The following is a 17485-nucleotide window of genomic DNA, read 5'->3' as shown; positions in this document are numbered from 1 at the left end:
CTAGTTCTTTTATTTGAAAATCAATCCTCGACCATTCATCTGTTCCACATATACATTTTTAATTATTGTTAAGGTCTCAGTATAGTTTGCTGCAATTAAACCTGTAAGTTTTACTTACGTAAGTAGCATAAATATGATTAACTTACGACAAATTTACACACACACAGTGCCATTTTCCTACTAAAGTTGTCAGTTAAATACGTAAACTAACGTAAATATTTGATTCATTTCCTAATTTATTAAATAGTCATTTACTAATGTAAATGTACTTATAAGTGTTTACATTAGTATTGTCGTAAGTTAATCATGTGAGCTACTTATGTGAGTAAAATTAATTATAGGTGTATCCGCGGCCCTTGAGAATACGATAACGGATATTTTAGACGTACTCTTACTAATATGGCTAGGTTTTTATTGAGAATGAGGGGGAAAAAAGTTCTTGTCAAATAATTTAATTTTATAGATATTAGCTCCATTTGTTGAAAGTAGGCGGAGACTTTTACAATAATTGATAGAATGTGCGAAAGCGAGAGATAATCATTAGTACGAATTCGGAGACAAAAATTGATTATAAAGCCATACTAATGCGAGCGTGTGTCTGTCCTTTTCGCATCCCCGGTTTGGACGAAATAAGGCACAGAGAAAGATCTCAAAGACGGATATGAAATACTTTTTATCCTGGAATACTAAAGAGTTCCTATGGGATTTTGAAACCTTAAATAATAGGGACGAAATCACGGATATGATGTAGTAGTTTATAAGGCTTGTAAAACAATAATATTTTTCGTCAATAAAAGAATAATATATATTTGATAAAGATTTATTTCATTAACACTATAATGGAATGTTTTATAAACTCTCACTGACATTACAAAATAAATATAAAATTACAAAACTCCTTAATTATAATAACTTAACTAATATTGTGGCGGGATATGTTCCTATTGCATGTTAAGAGGGCTCTCTCCGTCACTCGTTTCCACTCGTTTCATACAATCGTAGTTCCAATTTCATTTGAATATCAAGCAACCTAAGTCCATGAAATTTTGCAGACATATTCTAAAAACTAATATCTATGTCTCTGGTTTTCCAGATTTCTGTTAAAATATTCGGTTTCAAAGTTACGCGGTCTTAAAACTTTCATACAAATCTTGGAGCCCCTGTAATTTTAAAACTACATGTTTTTAGAAAAATCTAAAACACCACAGACACAGATATTAGTTTCTAGAATATGTCTGCAAAATTTCATGGACTTTGCTTGCTTAATATTCAAATGAAATTGGAACTACGATTGTATGAAACGAGTGGAAACGAGTGACGGAGAGAGCCCTGTTAAGAGTAACTAGTATTATTTATTGTACGAGAGTATTTCACTTTAGTTCTATAAAATACGCACGAAACTGAATCAAAAATATTCCTCCCCTTACATCCATACTAATATTATAAATGAAAAAGTGTGTCTGTCTGTCTGTCTGCTACGTTTTCACGGCCCAACCGCTGAACCGATTTTAATGAACTAAATAGAAATAAAAAACTTGCTATGGGAGCGCCACTAGTATATGGTCTATGGTCACTAAGTATTGTATGAATTAGTTGCATGGGTGTTCCGCAACACGGCGAGGAATTTCATTTTTCAGGTCAGGCTTTACATTATAATATGTCATTAAATCATGGGATCAGTCATAAATCACACACTTCTATACTTATTTAGATTTTTGTGGGTTTGTATGCAAATATTACGCTTTCCAAGGCGGTTTCCCAGGGTTGAGACTGCGCTTGGCTTTGTCCCGTCGGTCCATCTTGTCGGGACGGTCGCTGGTTGGTTCTTCGTTGAGATGTTTGCTGTCGCGAGCGTCGGGCGACGAGTCCGCATCGAAGTTCGGCGGTTTCGTTAGGAGCTGGAAATCAAATTATACATTGCTTTTGTTTTTAGGGTTCCATATCTCATGAGAAAAAAATCGGCTAAATAAAAAAAAGTCACACCGGGGGTATCATAAAAACTATTATGCATAAAAATAAATGAAAATCTGTTTTAGAATGTACAGGGAAAGTGCTTTCATATCATACCCCACTTGTTATAGTTATCTTACTTTGAAAATTGCAAATACAAATTTTTTGTTCATGGACACATTTAAAAAATTCTTTTATGATGTAACCACACTGTCTGTCCGTCTGTCTGTCTGTCAAGAATAATTTACGCGGAAGATGCATTTAATGATTCAAAAGTACTTGTATAAATGGTTAATAATTACCAGTTTAACGTATTGCTGCAGCTCGTGGTCGCTCAGATTGTCGAACTGTAGGTCTGTGTGTCGCGAGCGGAACACTTCGGGCGGCAGAGACGTGGCGCCGGCTCTACTGCACGTCGCTTCCGGTGGCAGGGGGGTCGCTACTGTCAATTAAATAGAATGGAAATCGGTCAAGTGCGAGTCGTACTCACACACAAAGAGTATGTATGAATGAATGAGTGAATATACTTTTGTTGTACACCACAAAATTAATACAGAACACATACAAAGCAAAACAAAATATAGGCAGGTAGGTACAATTTGGCAGTCTTATCGCTACCTAGCAATCTCTTCCAGGCAACCAAAATGGTACAAAGGACATAGCTAGAATACCATCGTACAAGAAACAATACTTTAATTTTTTTCAATTTTCATAGCGGCAATTTTGAAATTATGATTATATTTTGATGGCACGGTTTTGCCAGTAGGGTGGTAACTAGCCACGGCCAAAGCCTCCCTCCAGACCAGACCAGTGATTTAGAATTTATAAAATTCCAAACTCTGCCGGGAATCGAACCCGGGACTTCCCACTTATAAGGCCCAGCACTAACCACTGCGCCAGGGAGGTCGTCAGTTGATGATATGATGACCACTTACCAGACTCAGGCGCAGTATTATCCAGGCTGGGAGGCGCGGTGCGGTGCGAGAGGCCTGCGTGTCCGTGCGTCAGTATGAGCAGAGCCTGTCTCCACTGTGACTCCATCACTGAGTGTAGTTGAGACGCGATCTGTCCTCTGCGGCGTCGGTATGTTTCTAACTTATTCTGCAAAATTGATAGTAAATAGTAGCTCAAAAGAAAAAACGGAACCCTTATAGGATCACTTTGTTGTCTGTCAATCCGCCTCTCGTGTCTGTCAAGAAAAACTGTTAAGGTGTTTCCCGTTGACCTAGAATCATGAAATTTGGTAGGTAGCTCTTATAGCACAAGCAAGTGTTCCTAAGTTCCTCCATTCTAAGGAGTTTTTAGTTCATCACCTATTGCTGTCTCGCTTCGACGTATGATGGCGTCCCTTTCACTCTTGCAGAAAATTTGACTGATTTTCTGATACAAAGAATATTTATAGAAGACTAGCTGATGCCCGCGACTTTGCTCGCGTGGATGTAGTTTTTTAAAAATTCCGTGGGAACTCTTTAATTTTCCGGGATAAAAAGTAGCCTATGTGCTAATCCAGAGTATAATCTATCTCCATTCTAAATGTCAGCAAAATCCGTCCAGTAGTTTTAGCGTGAAGGAGTAACAAACATACACACACACACACACACACACACGCACGCACGCACGCACGCACGCACGCACGCACGCACGCACGCACGCACGCACGCACGCACGCACGCACGCACGCACGCACACACACACACACACACACACACACACACACACATACAAACTTTCGCTTTTATAATATTAGTGTGATAAACCTCTAGCAAGCTGATTTTCTCGTGCGCCTGCGCCAGCTGCAACCTGTACAACTTGATCTCTTCCTTCTGCTTCTCTTCTAGCACGTTCACCTCCAGCTTGTGTCTGTAAAACATAATGATATATTAATAACTAGCTGATGCCCGCAGCTTCGCCCGCGTGGATTGGTCAAATCCCCTGCAGCATCAGGATTGAGGAGTTGGAATCCAACTTTTTTATGAAACAATGTCGCAAAGTTCCTCTATCGATTAAAAAAAAAAATTACGCAAATCGGTTCAGAAATCTCGGAGATTTCGGTGTACATAGGTAGAAAAACACAACTCCCTTTTTAAAAGTCGGTTAAAAAAGTAGCCTATGTTACACCCTGGTCAATCCTCTACTTGTCTGTGAAAACCCCGTCAAAATCGGTTCAGCCGTTCCAAAGATTAGCCTTTTCAAACAGACAGACAGACAGACAGACAGACAAAAATTTTAAAACCGGGTGATTCAGTTATGGTATCGTTCAAATAACCCTATGAGCTTAATATGAGGTAGTTATTTCGAAATTACAGACAGACACTTCAATTTTATTTATTATTAGTATAGATTCTATATATTAAAATGAATTCCTATTTCCCTAGGTCACGCCATAACTTAATAATGCCCAAAGCACCAAATTAATAGTTAGGGTTCTGTACCAAATTGGTAATAACTCAAAATTTAAAAAACCCCCGACACAAAAACCTCTATAAGAAAACTAGAAACAAGCTGAAAACTTTCAAACGGCTGAACCAATTTTCTTCAATTATTATAGCTAAGAACACTCTCGATCAAGCAACCATTCAAACAAAAAAAAAACCTAAATTAAAATCGGTTCATTCGTTTAGGAGCTACGATGCCACAGACACACAGATACACACGTCAAACTTATAACACCCCTCTTTTTGGGTCGGGGATTAAAAATAGAACCATTATGGTGCGAAGAAAAAGATAGAGAGATTGACCCTAGAATTAAATACTCACTGCTCCTCAATCCTAGTGATCTGTTTATTGAAGCTGTCGATAACAGCTGACTCCTTATTCCGCGCAGCCATCTCCATGTCTCTCTCAGCCAAGTCCAGCTGTCTCTGGAACTCCTGTAGTTTCGCCAACACGGCATCTTCTAGTTGTTGCTGGTAGTGACTCTTTAGTTCCGCTTTCTGTAGCTCTAGGTGCTTCCTGAGGTTCTTGGTTTCGTTGTCTAGTGTGTCCTTTGAATTAATGAAAAATAAATGAAAATGTATTTTAGAATGTACAGGTAAAGCCCTGTCATATTTTATTGAGCCCCACTTGGTATATATCTTAGTTTGAAAATTGAAACACATTTTTTTTTTAATGATGTAACCACAAATTCGCGGTTTTCAGATTTATTCCTGTAATTGTGCTATAAGACCCACCTACCTGCCAAATTTCATGATTCTAGGTCAACGGGAAGTACCCTATAGGTTTTCTTGACAGACACGACGCACGGACGGACGGACAGACAGACAGACAGACAACAAAGTGAACCTATAAGGGTTCCATTTTTCCTTTGGAGGTACGGAACTCTAAAAAATAAATTTATAATTGAAGTGAAAACTTCTATAGGCGATTTTGAGATGGGTAAAAACTTCACATTTGCGTCACCGACATGCTCATGAAGAGAGCTTAACTTAAGCTAATTCGTTCATAAAATTCGTCATCCCATGTATATGTCAGGATGGCCGAGCGGTCTAAGGCGCTGCGTTCAGGTCGCAGTCCACTTCTGTGGGCGTGGGTTCGAATCCCACTTCTGACAAACGCTTTTTGCTTTTTTTTAGAACATTCATTAGAAATTACGTACAAATAAATCAATTCGTTAACAAGAAATTCATTAAAAACAAAACTCTTCTGTACTATTTTTTTATATTAATTGTGTGTTTTTATGCACATAGCTTACAACCTAGAATGCATGCACGCAATGGACCATTTGTCCAAGTAATATTATAAACTAACTAATGTCCGCGACTTCGTCCGCGTGGATTTAGGTTTTTAAAAAATCCCGTGGGAACTCATTGATTTTCTGGGATAAAAAGTAGCCTATGTAATCCAGGGTGTAATCTATCTCCATTTCAAATTTCAGCCAAATCTGTTTAGTAGTTATTGCATGAAAGAGAAACAAACATCCATCCATAACCATACATACAAACTTTGCGTTTATAATATTAGTAGGCTTTAATAGGCATTTTATAGCACAAAAATGAGTTTTTAATTTCTTCGCTTGGAAAGGATTCCTTTGCCCTTTGAAATCTGCATGGGAATTGGTCACTTTGCTCGCTACCTGCATAACTGGGTCCAATTATTCACTTACGCATTTCTTCAAAAGCTCACTGAGTTGGTTCTGTGAGTCGCACAGTTGCTTCTCCAGCACACTGCAGCGAGACCTCTCTTCGTTCACCTTGGCCTTCAGGATGTCTCTCTCTTGTTGTTCCACGCACCTTTCCTCACTCAAGGTCTTCACTTTGCCAGTCAGTTCCATTATTTTGCTTTTCGTTGATTCGTGGTCTGATTTCTCCTGTAAATTAATGTAATGCCATTATTAGTAATGTGGCATTGTTTTGAAAAAAAACCGGCCAAGTGCGAGTCAAACTCGCGCACCGAGGGTTCCGTACTACAGAAGAAAAACTATGATAGTCAGAGCTTTGTTTTTATTTTTTCTATAAAATATACGTAAACTTCTATTGATCATAAATATTTCAGATTTTTTGATTAGTAAACTTCGGAGATAAGGGGACGAACGGTATTTTTTCGACATGTTGCACGATAATGCATAATTCAAAAACTGTTATGCATAAAATGAAAAATATCTGTTTAAGAATATAAAGGTAAACCCCTTTCATATGATACTCCACTTAATATAGTTATCTTGCTTTGAAAATTGAAAATACAAATTATTTTTCATGAAACATTTGAATTTTTTTGTGTGATGTATCCACAAATTCACGGTTTTCAGAATTTCCCCTTAGCTTTGCTATAAGATCTGTCAAACCTGTTTGTTGTTGTTGTTTGGCTACCTGCCAAATTTCGTGATTCTAGGTCAACGCGAAGTACTACCCTATAGGTTTCTTGACAGACAGTTTCAGAAGACAGAAAAGATCCTATAAGGGTTCCTTTTTTCCTTTTGAGGTATGGACCCTAATAACCTGTCAAATACGGTAAAATGTCCATAGCAAAAAAAACACTTTCATCATGATCAACCCATCGCCGGCCTACTACTGAGCACGGGTCTCCTCTCAGAATAAGAAGAGTTTAGGTCTCCGTAGTCTGCCACTCTGGCCGAGTGCTGATTGGCGGATTACAGGTAGTGATTTACCTTTTCCAAAGCATCCTCTAAGTTCTTAACACAATCAGTAGACTGCTTGTTCAGCCTCATCACAGTTTCACAGTTTTCCTTTAACACCTCAATCTCTTTCTCCTTCAGTCTGATTGTCTCGTCTTTGCTCTCCGCTGTCTTCTCCATCTGTTCCTGTAAGTCCTTCTTCTCTGATGTCAGGAGTTTGCATTTCTCTTGATAGTCGTGAGCCAGGTCCAATGCTTTGTAAAGTTCTGTTTCAAAATGGCTTGTTTTCTGCAATGGAAATAATAAAATAATGGAAACCAAGAATAGAAACTTATTAATTAAAGAAATAATGTTTTCCAAAACTTTTGAATAGCTATATGAATCTAGCACTTGTTCGGATTGTCCATCAGACTTGGAAGAACCAGCAAGAAACATGTAATTGTTTTTCCAAAAATAACAGATTACCTAGTTTTGGATTTTTAAAAATATTGTTCACTCATTTTTCAGGATAAAAAATAACCTACATCTTTCTCTGTAAGAAATAGGTGAAGCCTGCAACTTCATCGCCGTAAATTTAGGTTTTAAGAAATCATTTGGGAACTCAATTTTCCTGGGCAAAAATCCTTTCTTGGGAAATCCTTGCAAACTTCGTCAAAATCAGTTTAACGGATGGGCAATGTAAAGCTAGACCAACAGACACTCTTTCGAATTTATAATGTTAGTATAGATTTTCAAAGCATCACAATTTATCATCAAGTGGACATAATTACTCATGATTATCCATAAAATATATATTAGCAAAGTTTATCAGGATAACTAATGTTTCTGTTAATGTTCTTTCTCCAACTAAGTGTAAAGCTTGTGCTAGAAGTAGGTATGTCAATAGTGCAATGGGTGGGATTAGAATCAGCGAGCTTTCAGATTCCAGTACTTTCCTTTAACTATTGCGCTATCGAGGCTGATTTACCTTCTGTGCTTCCCCAGCAACCATCTTAAAGTTATCAACCTCTCGCACCATCCGGTCTAACGCTGCCCTGTGTCTTTCCTCAGCTCTGTCCAAGCTGCCAGTGAGACGCAGCCAAGCTTCACGCAGCTTGTTGATTGCTGTGTCTTTTGCTTTGTCCACTTTCATGGCAACTGCTAACTTCTCTTGCTGTTCCAGGATCTTCTTTTGTAGTTGTTGGATCATTGCTTCACAGTGCTGTGAATGGGAAATTATAGCTTGTATTCGTTTTTAGTTTTTACAGTATTTAATAAAAAATCCCCCTGTTTCCTGCTGCTTAACAGAAGTTAAGAAAGTTTTTCAGGTTTGCATAATGATAATTTTTTTCGCATTGTTTTCAGTGATAAGCTAATAAATGAAATGAAATATGATGCAGGCAAATAGATACAACAAAAGAAAAACCTTTCTAAGAAAATGAATTTATTATTTTTATACTCTTTATAGAATTTAAAATCAAAAGTTAGTTCTTGCTGAAAATTTTATAAAACATTTTGTTCTAGTAGCTTTAGAGAGCACAATAACATAGCTCATACAGACACAGCATTAATGATTTAATGTGATTTAATATACTTACTTCTCTTTTCAATCTCTCCTCCTCCAATTTAATACTATCTACCTTCTCTCCCCTGTCACCCCTCTCCCCCCATAGCTCGCTTAGGCTCAACAAATCTGTGTCTATGGATTCCAGCTTATAGCCTTCCCTGTCTAAGCCAAAAGGCCTCATTTGAGGCATTTTAAATTCATCTCTCTTCATAATATATTCATTTTGCTTCATACATTCATCTCTTTTCATAAATTCATCTTTCTTCAATGCATATTCATGTTGTTTCATATATTCATCTCTCTTTATATATTCATTTTGTTTCATAAATTCATCTTTCTTCACATAGTCATCTCTTTTAGTGAATTCATCTCTCTTCGAAGTCAATTCACTTGCATCTGACATAGAACTCTGAGTATTGCGACTTTGAGACTTGTAATGCTCTAGAACTTTGGATGCCCTGTCTAATATTTTGTTTGATGATGGTTTGAATGTATCCGTGTATGAAGGTTGCATATTTCTTTTGGGTGTTGACGTTGACTGCACATCTTTGGTGTCAGAGAAGTTTAGTTTTCTTATACTTGGAGATTTTGTATTGGGTTTTGTTGACGTAAGAGGCATGCAATTTGAATCATTTTCACTTCTTGTATGGACATAACTTGTGTGATCAATTTCAGTCCTAATATTACTTACCGAAGATGTACTTTGGGGCGAATGATTTGCTGTTTTAACTAAATAAATATACTTATCTAAAATATTACTTGACACTATTCTTCCACTTGGCAGCTGAATTTCATCTATGTTTCTCCCTTCTAACTTCTGCGATATGTAATCACCTGTTGCTTTAATAATATTATCAGGAGTTATTTGGTTTGCATCCTTGTTTTTCGAATCAGGGCTTTCGTAAGATTCCACTCTGGTTAAGAATTCGTCTATTTCGTGTAAAAGAAGTTTATCATTCCTTTTACTCGGCGTTGATACGATACTGCTAATATCACCATCCATACTGAGTGAATCATTTAATTTTTCTAATTTTTCAGGTTTGAAATTCAGTTTTAAACTGCAGATATCTTTTCCGCAAGTATCGAGGCTCGTCAAAGATACATCTTTACTTCGTACCTTTCTAATTTTACGACGACGTCTGCGCGGGAAAGTGAAACACTTGCGATCTAAGCTACGACTATCGAAACTTTCAGTATCCCAAACCTTTTTACGTGATCCTACGCTCGAGATCTCACTGGTATCGAGTTCTAACGTTTCTAAACGGGATTCCAGTGAATGGACTTGGTTAACCAGTTTGCCAAGAACTTGAGCGGTGCACGAAACCGGTTTGTGGACAACGGTTCTCGAGGACTCCAGGAAGGAATCCTCGGAGCCGGAAGAATTGACGAGGAAGAAATTCGGTGGTATCAGCAGAAGAACATCGGTGTCGTCGGTATCACTCATCACAGAAACTCCACTTTTTTACACAATCAAACACTAAAGCCATATTCGAGTTATTCAGTGAGGGTATTCCGTTAAACTTTTACTTATGAAATACTTAATTAATTAAAAATCACAATTTATTTCCCAAAACAAACTTGACAAACAAACGAAAACGGAGCTGAGCTGAAGGAAAACAACCAACAAAAACAACCGTTTGATTTTTATTTTTGACATGGTCTGTGATTTTTGATATATGCCATAGACAAAAGTTTGATAGAGACCACAGATTAGCCAGTGCATAGACTAAAGCTACATACCAACAGTCTATGGTAATTTACACAGACGAATAACCTAGCAACTAGGTTAGGTTAGGCGGGACTTTTGTATGCGGCAGGACCTGGGATTCCACCGAATTATCACAACAAAACCGCTACCATTATGTGATTAATGGAAGGGATCTTGACCCTCAGCAATTTAGAATATGAAGCTGAGCGAGAAAAGGAAATCTCTTTCAAGTTCGTTCGCGTTTTCAGTCTTTCTTGAGCGGCGCGGTATAAAGCGCCCATAACAGTACATTTAGGTACAAAAGTGAAAACCCTTTTTTTTTTAAAAAAATTAAATTTATTTTGAACAAATACAATTAAAATTCTCAAACAGTTCTATGATTGGAACAAAGTTCAATTAAAATTCAAAACAAATAATCAAAATAAAACGAGCCAGACCACGTCGATGCTGCACTAAGGTCGGCGGCGGAATGAATCTTGTGCTCGGGAGTGCCCGGCTTTTATAGCCGAGCTAATCAAAAATGGTGGTTCTACCCTAAGAGTACAAAAAGAAGCGGCGCCTTGGATGTTTATTTCACATTAAATTCATAGTACCTACTATAGGTACCATAGAGATATCATTCATTCAAGATAGGTACTAACAAACTCCAACACAGGTCAAAGAAATGAAACAGATTGTAACATTAATATAATTTATTATTTAACCATTTTATTAACCCCCGACGCAAAGAGGGATGTTATAAGTTTGACGTGTGTATCTATCTGTGGCATCGTAGCTCCTAAACTAATAAACTGATTTTAATTTAGTTTTTTTTTGTTTGAAAGGTGGCTTAATCAAAAGCGTTCCTAAAAAATCGGTTCAGCTGTTTGAAAATTATCAGCTTTTTTTCTAGTTACTGTAGCCTTCACTTGTCGGGGGGTGTTATAAAATTTATAATTTACACTTGTACATATACTACATAACTTATGAGTTATGACTTACAGTATTTTTATATAATTTTAATATCTTAAGTCTAAAGGTACTATTGATTAATCAGAAAAGTATTTTGTTTAAAATATGAATAATTCCTTACTTTAAATACAAGTGAAAATATTTGATGGAAACTATTTACATGTTACAATTTAGACAGAGTCAAAAATCAAGATGCTCGGACAGCACTTAAAGGTGCCTGTTTGATAAAGGTGTCAAGCTTATTCTTAAATAATTCACTACTAATTGGCTCTCCAATACCACATAGTGGATTACCTATAACATATTTGACATAAATTTCACCATATATCTTTTTTAATAACTCCCGAACCCCCTGCACCTGGTTGTCAGTGTTCATCACAAATTTAATTCCTGAGGGTGTTTCTAAGCAGTGAAGAGTATATTTAGATGTTCTGTAGTTGAGAAATCCATCCTTGGGATCCAGTGGTGATATTTTGGCGACAAATGATTTTATGGAGAACAGCATTCCGTACATTAGTTTTCCTTCCTGTAACATAAGATATATTACAAGCTTTTCTCTTAGTTTGATGCAAATATAGTACTACTATAGTACTACTAGCTGTAATAAAAATTATAAACATTTGTATTATAACTAACAATAATTTTGAAAATGTGTAGTTAGTAGTAGTGTTCTTTTATTGCATTCAGGCATAATTTGTATAGTGATTGGACATACTTTCCCAACCCACAAGTCAGATTGATTTATAGTGGTTCAACTTAACAGGGAACAGCTTATTTCCTTTTATTATAATCAATCCTTAAGAGGATTCTCTCCGTCACTCGTTTCATACAATCGTAGTTCCAATTTAATTTGAATATTAAGCAACCAAAGTCCATGAAATTTTGCAGACATATTCTAGAAACTAATATCTATGTCTGTGGTTTTCCAGATTTCTGTTAAAATATTCGGTTTCAAAGTTACGCGGTCTTAAAAATTTACATACAAATCTTTGAGCCCCTGTAATTTTAAAACTACATATTTTTAGAAAAATCTAAAACACCACAGACACAGATATTAGTTTCTAGAATATGTCTGCAAAATTTCATGGACTTTGGTTGCTTAATATTCAAATGAAATTGGAACTACGATTGTATGAAATGAGTGACGGAGAGAGCCCTGTTAATACATTATAAATCGATCCTGGGCACACACCTGTAACTTTTTAGAGTAATTTGCATTTTTAAGCAATGAAATATCACTTGCTATGAAGGAAAACATCGTGACGAACCCTGGCCTATTTTCCATCATGTTCTCAAAGCTGTTTGCAGTCTGCCAATCCGCTCTTGGCAGCGTGGTGGACTATGGCATTAACCTTCTCATTCTGAGAGGAGACCCATGTTCAGTAGTGAGCGGGCAGTGAGTTGAGTACGATGATGATGATATTATGAAAAGTTTGAATATTTGTCACTCCTTCACAATGAATGAAACGATTTGGCTGTTGCTTTACCCGTACATAATATTGATATGAGAAAGCTTTACTTTACCTCCTCCCGAGACATTCCGGCTTGTTTTGTTCTGTTCCATTCTCCATAATAAAGTAAGGTACCATAGCGATCAAAAATGTATAAGTTGTAAATCGTCATCTTATTGGAACTATATACCTTTACATTTATTGCAGTATTTTGTGTAAAAAATTCAAAACAAGCAAAAGATTGAATTGACGAAAACAAAAATCTCGAAAATCATCAGCATCATCAATAATCAGACGTCAAAATTCAATGAATTGTGTTATCACAGATAATATAACAATAGGTACCACAGACTAGTGATCAATAATATCAGATAATCCATCGATCGCAGATTATAGGGCGAATCCACATACAGCTTCCGACAAACAGCAAGCATGTGGACGAGTGTGAGCGTATCTCCACGTATGCTCCTTATTCATTGCGTATTCCATTCGATCCGATTGTCAGGCAAGCCCTCTGTTGCGTTAGCCGGTGCTTGTATGTTGTTTGTCGCAATCGTCTGGCTGCATCATAGGAAATCTTTGAAATAATAAATAGAACCCAGAGCCACCCTATTTTTCCAGTGTCTGTGGAAAGTGTTTATGGTCGAAATCAATGTCAATGTCATCGATCTCCAAAAAAAAAAATTCTTCTCGAAGTTCTTGAATTTGTGCTCTTTGGGAATTCTTTAATCTTTTTCGAATGAAAGATGATGTAAAATAGTTGCAAACAAAACTAAACATTTACCTGTAAATTGTAATCAAAACAGAAACATATAACAATTTATTTGCTGGTGAGATATTGCAAAGATTAAGTGCCAATACAAAAATTATAAACGTGCAAAAGTGCTTTTGAGGTTATATTCTTATCTAATATTTTCCAGTAAATTATAATAAAATAAAACATGGATGAATATTCACGAGAGCCATGCCCTTGGCGTATTTTGGACGATTCTGGTGGTGCTTTTTTAATGGGAGCTATTGGCGGAGGAATTTTTCATTCAATAAAGGGTTTCAGAAATGCCCCAGTTGGATTCAGCAGGAAAATGGTATGTCGATTCTAATTTGATTCAGATAGTGCTGTATAATAAGTACCAGTGAAATACTGAAAATATAATCTTCAAAGTTTGTTCTTATAAACATTGAAAGTTGAAACCACTACAAAATTAAATATTTAAAGTTGGCACAGGCACAGTAAGCTATGCGTAGTTGGCGCGCCTGATTGCCTAAAAGTATTTATTCAGTTGTAACAATGAAATACATGATATTATTATGTATAAAGAAGTAGACTATATTACCATATTGTTATCGAAAGTGAAGACTCAAAACTATGACATTTTGTAGAGCACTCTTTATTTCCTATTCTGTAGGCATTTCAAAAACTGTGGCCTTACTCCTTGTCTACATTATAAAGGAAACTGCAGTGCAAAATTTTTGCTTCCTAGGTCCAAGGGTTTGGGTTACAGATGGATATGTTAATCAGATTTATAATGATTAATTCCAGCTTGGCAGTCTAGCGTCTATGAAGGAAAGATCACCCATAACAGCGGGAAGTTTTGCAGTGTGGGGAGGCATGTTCTCAACCATTGATTGTTCTCTGGTGTACTTACGGCAAAAGGAGGACCCGTGGAACTCTATCATGAGCGGAGCCCTTACTGGTGGCATCCTGGCAGCAAGAAATGGTACAACTTCTTACTATACCAGCTGATGGCTGTGATTCATCCATGTGGATGTAGGTCTTTAAAAATCCTGTCAGAACTCTTTGATTTTCTGGGAAAGAAAGTAGCCTATGTCACTTCATAAGTCTTTAATTACATCCATTCAAGAAATCACATTGATCCCTTGTAGCGTGACTGAAGTACAAATCAAAAAACAAATAGGGTTTTGCATTTATAATATGGGTACTCTGATGCATCATCATCATTTCATCTTCCTATACTTCTAACTTTCTAGACTCTATACATCTAACTTTTCAGACTTATGTGCAATTTAATATACAGTGATTGTTGCTATGTTGAAGCATTTTAATGTTGAAGGAAAACATCATGAAGAAGCTTGCATCCCTGAGTTTGAATGTTCTCATAATGTCCTCAACAGACGTGAGTTCTGCCAATCTGCACGGCCAGTGTGGTGGACTGTGGCCTGACTTCTTCTCATTCAGAGAAGAGACTCATGACCTACAACTTTCTGATCATTAAACTACCAAGACTTATTTTTGTCTTAAATGAGGTATATACCTTTTGAATAACTTTCAGGTGTACCAGCTATGGCGGGCAGTGCTCTAGTCGGAGGCATCCTGCTGGCCTTAATCGAGGGCATTGGTATAATGTTGACAAGGATTTCTTCTGAACAGTTCAAACCTCAGCAGCCAATCTTTGAAGACCCCTCAGTTCTAGGCCAGACGCAAGCCCAGGGGCCAAGTTTCCAATAAGCTATCCATAGATTATAAATAATAATATTGTACAGTTAAAACCTAAATATAGTCCTGGAATACCACAAAACCTTTAGATGTGGTTTAAAATAACAAATTTAAGCTTTTCTGTTGAGACTAAATGTGTCCAAAGCAAGAATAAGAGAGTCAACAATGATTTCTATCAACTGCCACTTGAATTATTTTGTTAGGAAAATACTTTGTGTACATTTTATACAATGCTTTAATGCTACAAAATCTTTTGAAAATACCAACTGAGATATTGCAATATAGTTGACAGCCATTCCTATTCTCAGTATGGGCACATTATTTTATTGACTTATCTCGTAAAATAGTATCTAATTTATCAAATAACTGAAATTCAAGATGTCTGTGATTATTTCTATGTAGATCATCAAGTTATATCCCAAAAAGTTTTTTTTTTGCTTTAACTGTACAATCTTATTCCTTTAACTGGCAATCCTGCCAGCAGGCAACAAGTATATTAGATTGTAAAAATATTTTAATTTATCCCCACCCCTGGACATTTCTGATTTCAAGAGTGAATTATTTGCATCTGTGATATTTTCAGTTCCATGCTGATTGCTTATAGTTTCACTCTTATTGCATTGTTGTGAATTTAGTTAAACAAAAAAATTGTATATTATTTTAAAAATGCATCATAATTTGTGCTAGTGAAATTGCAGCACAACTTATTTATTTGTTGCCATATAGTTGTTTTGCATTGTGTGATAGAAATAGACATTTGACAAACATGAATTTTTCACAAACTTTCACCTAACCTAGCTTGAAAATATTTATTATGCTATGATGTTATAGCCTAATAAATATTATAGGTCCTACCTATCTTTGGTGACCTATGATAAATTGGGGTTTAAAATGTAAAATAATCTTCTAGAAAATTTATTTATTCATTTTTCTATTGGAGTTTTACATTTTGTCATTTTTCTAACAAATTACACTCACTAACATGAATTATGGTGTACAATTTGTATAAATAAATACTGATTAATAATTATGAAAATATGTGGTTTTATTTTAATTAAAACAAACAAGCCTTAGATCCTTAAGAGTCTAACATTTTTTTTAATTTTCATTACTAACTATTGTTATTTGAATTTGAACACAATACTAAATGAGGCTCGCACCATGTCTACGTGGAATTAAAAAGTAGCCCATGTAAGCCTCGGGAAAGTAAGCTGATTCTGTATCAAATTTTGTCAAACAAACAGGTAAATGGGCTGTGAAAAGTTAACACACACACTATTTCGCATTTCTTATTATTGTAGACTGACAGAGAGCAGTTAATGAGTTTATTTATAATGAAACTTATAGCTATAGCACTTAACATCTCTGATCAAAACTCACTATGCCCAGAGTACTTATAAATAACCATTTTAGAAGTTAACTATACAAAAAGTTCACTTAAAAATTAGGATGGCAAGTTCTCTGGCTTGTTCTGTACAACATTTTCACTCGTTTTCCTTATCTCCCTGATGACTAGAGCTAGCATCTCTGGATTGACGCCCAGCTCGCACAGCCTTATGCATATGGTCAGTGTTTCAGCGTCTAGCCCTGTATTGAGAAGCTGTGATATTTGGAACAGCATCTGAAACGTTTCCCGCGCTTGTCCAACTTGAGCGTTTCTCTCTGAAGTCATGATTTTGGAGTCGATTCGAACGCGATTTCGAAAACAAATTCTCAAACATTGACACTACATGCAGGCTTTGCTTTTGCAAGAATTTACAATGGCTTTTCATTAAACACTGATGTTTTATAGGGCCAAATACCAATGAAAAGTAAGAAATCAAATAATGTACTGTCCTTAGGTATTTATTAATTTCATCAAAAAGTGTTTATATCGCTGCTGCGATATATAAACACTTCACAAAAATGAAAAATGAAAATTAGAAAATGTGTCTCAAGTCTCAACGTCAACTACTGTTAATGTCAAAGTCAGTTTGACATTTGATTTCTCTATGGATTTACCGGGTATGTATTGCTATGGATGCCAGGCTTTTTGGCTTTAACAGTATTGTATGTGACTGTTGCAAAATAAAAAAAAATATAATTTCATGGGTTCTCGTGATTGTGTCCAGTGAAATGCAACCTTTAATTTAATCAAACGGTTATCCCACCCCCATATTTAGAACCATACAACAACCAACAGCCGTGATAACCTTGTGGTTAAGACATCAACCTCTTTTCCGTGAGGTCGGTCGAATCTCGGGCACGACATATTCTTTTCTGGAATTATTTGCGTTTTAAGCAATTTTTCACTTGTTTTATCGGTGAAGGAAAACATGCATGCCTGAGAATTCTCCATAATAGTTACTGACAG

The 17485-nt window shown here is 36.2% G+C and overlaps 3 protein-coding genes, 1 long non-coding RNA gene and 1 other non-coding gene across 5 annotated transcripts; 3 read left to right on the top strand and 2 right to left on the bottom strand.

Moving 5' to 3' along the window:
- Positions 1-812: 812 nt before the first annotated feature.
- On the top strand, positions 813-1400 carry LOC123868943. Its single transcript, XR_006796765.1, has 2 exons — positions 813-950; positions 1326-1400. It is a non-coding gene; the product is annotated as an uncharacterized LOC123868943 (long non-coding RNA).
- Positions 1401-1541: 141 nt separating this feature from the next.
- On the bottom strand, positions 1542-10178 carry LOC123868928 (golgin subfamily A member 4). The gene is made up of 9 exons (XM_045911612.1): positions 8599-10178; positions 7989-8222; positions 7055-7309; positions 6053-6256; positions 4708-4934; positions 3708-3810; positions 2886-3051; positions 2253-2392; positions 1542-1898 (listed from the first exon to the last, which is right to left on the bottom strand). The coding sequence occupies exons 1-9, from the start codon at positions 10009-10011 to the stop codon at positions 1737-1739; spliced, it is 2904 nt and encodes a 967-aa protein (XP_045767568.1). The 5' UTR covers positions 10012-10178; the 3' UTR covers positions 1542-1736.
- On the top strand, positions 5417-5500 carry Trnal-cag. The gene has a single exon. It is a non-coding gene; the product is annotated as a tRNA-Leu (tRNA).
- Positions 10179-11169: 991 nt separating the features above from the next.
- Positions 11170-12987, bottom strand: LOC123868941 (trafficking protein particle complex subunit 1). The gene is made up of 2 exons (XM_045911639.1): positions 12751-12987; positions 11170-11752 (listed from the first exon to the last, which is right to left on the bottom strand). The coding sequence occupies exons 1-2, from the start codon at positions 12847-12849 to the stop codon at positions 11414-11416; spliced, it is 438 nt and encodes a 145-aa protein (XP_045767595.1). The 5' UTR covers positions 12850-12987; the 3' UTR covers positions 11170-11413.
- Positions 12988-13342: 355 nt separating this feature from the next.
- LOC123868940 (mitochondrial import inner membrane translocase subunit Tim17-B) lies at positions 13343-15505 on the top strand. Its single transcript, XM_045911638.1, has 4 exons — positions 13343-13507; positions 13598-13762; positions 14218-14395; positions 14969-15505. Exons 2-4 carry the CDS (start codon positions 13619-13621, stop codon positions 15142-15144), a joined length of 498 nt encoding a protein of 165 aa, XP_045767594.1. The 5' UTR covers positions 13343-13507; positions 13598-13618; the 3' UTR covers positions 15145-15505.
- The last annotated feature ends 1980 nt before the right edge of the window (positions 15506-17485 follow it).

This window comes from Maniola jurtina, chromosome 10 (genome assembly GCF_905333055.1).
Source record: "Maniola jurtina chromosome 10, ilManJurt1.1, whole genome shotgun sequence".
Taxonomy (NCBI): domain Eukaryota; kingdom Metazoa; phylum Arthropoda; class Insecta; order Lepidoptera; family Nymphalidae; genus Maniola; species Maniola jurtina.
The sequence above is the reverse complement of the archived record's forward strand: the minus strand, read 5'-3'. Positions and strand labels throughout refer to the sequence as shown.